At 49.1% G+C, this 6,000-nt stretch overlaps 1 protein-coding gene across 1 annotated transcript in view; it reads right to left on the reverse strand.

The window, feature by feature from the left end:
- Positions 1 to 6,000, reverse strand: part of PHLDB1 (pleckstrin homology like domain family B member 1) — a 48,291-nt gene that overhangs the window by 4,132 nt on the left and 38,159 nt on the right. Inside the window, exons 17-19 of the mRNA XM_007936458.2 lie at positions 5,378 to 5,524; positions 2,020 to 2,136; positions 1,671 to 1,773 (exon numbers count right to left, since the gene is read on the reverse strand). Coding sequence (XP_007934649.1) covers positions 1,671 to 1,773; positions 2,020 to 2,136; positions 5,378 to 5,524 — 367 coding nt within the window. The remainder of the gene's footprint in view (positions 1 to 1,670; positions 1,774 to 2,019; positions 2,137 to 5,377; positions 5,525 to 6,000) is intronic.

Here is a 6,000-nt window from a genome sequence, read left to right on the forward strand (position 1 = left end):
CCCTTCCCCCCACTTCCCTACTGTGGAGTCTGACCCTCCCAGGTTCAGCCTAAGATTTGCCTCTTTAGAGCTGAGACCTGAGGCACTTTACTTAATGTTTCTGAGCCTTGTTTTCCTCATCTGTAAAATGGGGGTGAAAACAGTGATTCCCTCACAGGGTTATTGTTTAAAAAAAAAAAAACCCACTGCCACTGAGTTGATTTTGACTCATAGTGACCCCCACTGGGTTTCTGAGGCAGTAAATCTTTATGGAAGTAGACTGCCCAGTCTTCCATCTGTGGAGTGGCTGGTGGGTTTAAACCACCAACCTTCTGGTTAGCAGTCAACTGTCTTAGGCAACACGCCACCAGAGCTCCTTTTCCCAGGGTTATTAGGAAGACGAAATGACACATGCAGAGTGCTTAGCATGGCATCTGGCTCACACAGTGCTCAGTAAACGTGATCTGCTCTTATCATTATTACTGTTCCAACACATCTAACGGTCACTTTACCCCAACCCTGACCAGAGTCACTTCAACCTCATCAGGTCGAAGCTCTTCCCCCCCCAGGCCTCCTTCTCCCTCTTCTGTAAGTATCCCTTCATCCTCCCAGTCCCTGCCTCTCCTACTTCCCCACCTCCAGGGTGGTCAGAGAAGGCTTCTTAGAGGGGAAAGAACTTGATTAGGGACCAGGTTAGAGGTCAAAACAGGGCAGGCATCTCAGGCATCTCAGGCACCAAACACTCTTTCCTCCCTTCCAGGCATCTAACAGGACTGCACTTTCCAGCTTTGGGTTGGGTGTGACCGAACAGGTCCACCAGTGAGTAGTAAGCAGACATGATATGTGTCACTTTCCAGCTGGGGCATTTAAGGCTAATGTAAGACCCAGCAGCTCCCTCTTTTCCCTCTGCCACTGTGATCAGCAATGCTCCAGAAAGGTGTGCTCAGAAGCAAAGACAAAGCTGATGTGGTGTAAGCCCTCACCAACTCACAGCAGACAGGTATGAGGAGTAAGAAAGAAAATTCTATGGTTTTAGGCCACTGGGGCTTTAGGACTGTTGTTACTACAGCACACCTAACTTTCCTGACTAGAGGATGAGATAGCATCCCACACTCCACGTGGGAAAAGTCCATAGGAAGTTCTGGGGTGGGCAACCAAGCTGGAGTGGAGGCCGGAATGGAGAGAGTTGAGGGAGCAGCCCAGCCCACCGCTGTCCTGATCACTGTCTGGTGCTGTTCAACTGTGTGTCTTGGAGTCTTTGAGGGAACTTCCCCAAAGGAGAGTCCCAGCACAACCTGGACCATAAGCCATAGTGCCTGGATGTCCCCTGCCAGCCTAATCATCATGCTTTAACTTTTTGTTCAGTGGCTGTCTCCCTGACAATAATCTCCAAGGGACAGAGCTATGGCCCTTGCTTATCACCAGAGCCTAGAACAATGTCCAGCATTTACCAGAATGCTCAACTATATTGCTGAAGGAATGAATGAGGGAAGAAATAAATGGAGGTAAGCCAAGAACACTGCACATTTTACAGGGAGGGGAGGACAAGGCTCAGCCTGAGCCCCTAGCCCCCAACTTGGAAGGCTGGCCTCCTTCCAGAACCACAGAAGACAGTCACCAGCTATCCTAGGTACCAGAGCCCAGGAGTCTGTGCTCTGGCTGTCCCCCAGGACAGTCTTGTGGAAACTCACCCACGTAATAGGAAAGGGTGCGCTTGATCCGGTCGAAGACAAACCAGCGCTTCTTCCATGACTTAATCTTGCCACCCATCTTGACCAAGTAGCCACGGCAGACCTGGTGGGAAGCAGGGGTAAGGAAGAACCCAAATGCACAGCCCCTGAGGTCTTTCTTCCTGGAGTAGCCCCCTTAAGGCCTGCATCCAGCAAGGTATCCCCAATACCTCCTCAGGCCAGCATCCCAGGTCCTGGAGCAGAGACCTCTGGTGTTGGGGAAGGTACTGGGGCTACCATTCCAAGGGCCCAGGAGTTGCCTCTGACTGTGGGGCCCTCTCCCCACCCCTGGGGCCAGCATGCCCTGTACCTTACTGCTGAGCACCACGTGCAGGCAGGTATCAACACCATGGCCTGACGACTCAATGTGAGTCTTCAGGTCAAAGTCCTCCTTCCGGATTGGTAGGTAGCGGGTCAAGGGTCGTGCCTGGGAGCCAGAGGGCAAGTTCAGGAGGGTCTCCTTTCTTCCCCCCTCATCCCTCAGTCCAGGCCCCTTGGTTTCAGTCCCAAAGCCCCAACAGCCTGAACATCATCCCTCCTTAACCCCACGGCCTCACAAGGCTAGTGGCAAAGACAGAGACTTAGCATGCCTGTGGGACTCTGCTTAGTCCTGGGCAAACTGCTTCATCGGACCTGAGCGTCAAGAGCAGGGTGGCACCCTTTGGCCTCTCTCAACAGGCGGGGTCCTTGCATCCCTGCTTTGTGAGTCTGTGCCTCAGTTCCCCCACCTGTGACCAAGACACAGCCATCCTTGTGTTGTTCCTCCCCCTCCTTTTCCTTCTGGGCTGAACAGGATAAAACAAGAATGTTCTGGAAAGAAGAGTCCAATAAGAAATCTGATCTCTGACTTCCTGTGAAATTTTGGGTCACATATCCTGTTTGGACTTCATTTCCTTCCATGTAAAACAAGGGATTTGAACTAGATAATCACTAAGGCCTATTTCATCTAGAAAATTCTGACAGTCAGATAGAACTGATGAGAATTGTCAGTCAACTGGAATTTTTTCCCTACCCTTCCTCCCTAGAAGGAACATTAAAATGATAAGAAAAGGAAACAGATCAGAAGTTATTTAAAGGATACCTTTCAGGAGGTGCCCCAAAGATAGGCTGACTCCCCCCACTTCCCCCACCAGAGTCCAGTGGCTCTTCAAGCGATGCTTGAGCCTCTGGACAGGGGACTGGAGGAGAAAGTCCCAAAGGAGCCACTGGCTAAGGCAGGAAAGGGAGACTTGGCATTTGACAAGGATTCTACCCACAGAAGGAAAACTCACTGAATTTCCTGTCATTCATTGATTTCCAAAGTCAACCTCCAGGCAGTGTGCCCCTTACAATGTGTACTGGTGCATTTTGGGAAACTGGGAGGTGTTTGGGATAGATCCCATGGGACCCCCACCCTGGGGAGGCATGTAAAAGGACAGCTTGTCTGAGGCCTAAGGCTCTCACAGGGCCCAGGATCTGGGATCAGACACAGGGGCAGGTTCCTGTGCCCAGTTCAAGTTTCCTTCTTGTTTCCCTATTCTGCTCAGGTCTCCTGGGTAAGGAAAAGCCCAGTGTTGGGTTTTATGTTAGGACTGATTTCTGTCCCAAGGAGAAACCAATGCAATGCTCTCTCAGAGATAGAAAACCAAAAGTCAATGTCAGATTGAATTATGTCCCCCAAAAATATATGTCAACTTAACTAAGCCATGATTCTGAATATTGTGTGGCTGTCCTCCATTTTGTGGTCTGATGTAATTGTCCTCCATTTGTGATGCATTGTAAATTCTGACCTCTATGTGAGTTTGGTTTTTTTGGTTTATGTGTTAAGGAGGCAGGATTAGGTTGTTTGCTTTGTTAATGAGGCAGGATTAGGGATTAGATCCAACATCCTTATTCAGATCATAGCTCTGACCTCAGGGAGCTTCCCTGGGGTGTGGCCTGCATCACCTTTTATCTTAAAAGAGATAAAAGGAGAGAGAAATAAGCAGAGAAAGAGAGACGTACTATCACCAAGAAAGAAGAGGCATGAACAGAGCACATCTTTTGGACTCAGGGTCCCTGTGGCGAGACCCTCCTAGACTCAGGGGAAGATTGATGCCAAGATGCATGAAGATCTCCAAGGAATGCCAGGCTCACAGATGTTGAAAGCAGACAAGGACCTTCCCCCAAAGCCAAAAGAGAAAGAAAGCCTTCCCCTAGAGCTGGTACCCTGAATTTGCACTTCTAGCTTCCTCAACGGTTAAAAGAATAAATTTCTGTTTGTTAAAGCCATCCACTTGTGGTATTTCTGTTATAACAACACTTGACAATAAGACCGTCAGCTGATGGTGGTTCTGTGGGGTAAGGACCAGGACAGCACCAAGGACCATGTGCAGGAAGACCCTAGGGGAAGGGTTGGGAGGGTGCAGAGCAGACTCATGAAGCAGGTATGAAGGGACCTGAGGCCCCTGTGAGAGGCCAAGGGGACCCACCCTGATTCTTGATTCTCCAGCTCCCATCTCTGGGAGGCCTGGTCATATCTACTTTCACCCCAAATGTCTGCAAGGAGGCCTACCACATCCTCATAACACCTTCTCTTTCTGTTTCTTTCTCACACATACTGGCTTGAACAAATTCAGTTGGATCTCTGTTCCTTGGGGCCAAAGGAGTCCCAGGTAGAAATCTACTTGTACTAAGCCAAGAGCAAACTTTTCTGGAACAGAATAAGTTTTCCAGCCCAGCAGAAATGCCCTGGCATCTCTCTATCCCTTCATAGCCCTCATTCTTTTTTTTTTTTTTTTTCAATTGTGATTTGGGTGAAAGTTTACAGAGCAAATTCACTTTCCATATAGCAGTTCACATACACTTTGTCTCATGACATTGACCACAATTTACCACAATGCAATAGCTCCCCTCCCACTTCCTCCTGATAGTCACCTCTTCCCTGTGTCCATCCTTCCATGCACTCCTGCCCCTTGAGCTGTCTCCCTATACTACACAGCCCTTCTTTCTCCCATGATTGTTCGCTCCAAGGAGTGTATCTACCTCAGGTAAATGTTCAACTCATGCCTATCTTTTGTTTGGCTGGAAGCCACAGGTGTGGGTTCAATTCCAGACCTGAAGGGCAGCTAGGGACCATAGTCTCATTGCTTCTACCAGGCTCTATCAGACCACAAACCTGGTCCCCCCCCCCTTTTTTTTTTTCCAAATGATTTTGAGTTTTGTTCCACATTGTTCTCCCTCTCTATCCAGGATCTCCTACATAGATTCCCCCTCCAAGTGGTTGACAGTAGTAACCAGGCACCGTCTAGTTCTGGTCTCATAGTTGTATAGGCTGCAGATCGCATGGTATACCAGTTGCCAGGACTACTTGTTTTCATGAATTTTTGGTTTTCTTCATTCTTCTTTGCTCTGGACGAGGAGAGACCCATCACTGCATCTAGATGGCTGCTTGCAAGCTTTTAAGATCCCAGTTGCTACTCGCCAAAGTAGGAGGTGGAACAATGTTTTGTGTAGTATGTTATGCCAATTGAGCTTGATGTCCCCTGCGACTATGGTCCCAAGCCCACAGGTCCAATTACTTGGTCCCTCTCGGTAGCTGGTTGTGACCAAGAAGTGACTACAACCTTGTCCCTTGTCAGCTCGACTATACACCTGAATAGCCCTCATTCTTAAGATAGCCATGCACTGTACTACTCCCACCCACTTACCTGTGAGAACTGTTTCTCCCGCATCTTGACCTCCTTCTCCACCAGCTGCTGCCTCCGGGCACTCTCACTGTGTAGCCTCCTTTCCACCTGCTCACGCCTCCGCCGCTCTTCCTCTAGGGCCTGCCTCCGCAGCTCCATCTCCCGCTCCTACTACCCATATGAGGGTCAGTGCCCAAAGCCACCCTCTTCTCCCCTACTGACCCTCCTGAGGACCAGGGCAGAGATGAAGGAGACACTCACCTCAGAGGGTAGCCTGGCATGAGGAGGCATCATCCCCCAAGCCCACCCTCCCCAAGGGCCCTGCTGGGTAAGGCTAAACAGTATGACTGTCTTAGCTTCAAACCCTGCCTCTGCCACAACAACAAGCTCTGTGACCCTGAGAAAATCATCTAAACATTCCAAGTTTCAGTTTCCTCATCTGTAAAATGGGGCTAAGATTAGTATAAACTGAGATCATGTCTGTCCATGTCGCTGAACACTAGTGACCAAAAGCCACAGGAATTGTGGGAGGACATCAAGAACATCATCCATATGGTTCAACATTAGAAAAACAATCAATGTAATCCACCACATAAATAAAACAAAGGAGAAGAACCACATGATCATATCAATTGATGCAGAAA

Source organism: Orycteropus afer, unplaced genomic scaffold, assembly GCF_000298275.1.
Source record: "Orycteropus afer afer isolate SDZICR_OR568_19922 unplaced genomic scaffold, OryAfe1.0 scaffold00036, whole genome shotgun sequence".
Classification (NCBI taxonomy): domain Eukaryota; kingdom Metazoa; phylum Chordata; class Mammalia; order Tubulidentata; family Orycteropodidae; genus Orycteropus; species Orycteropus afer.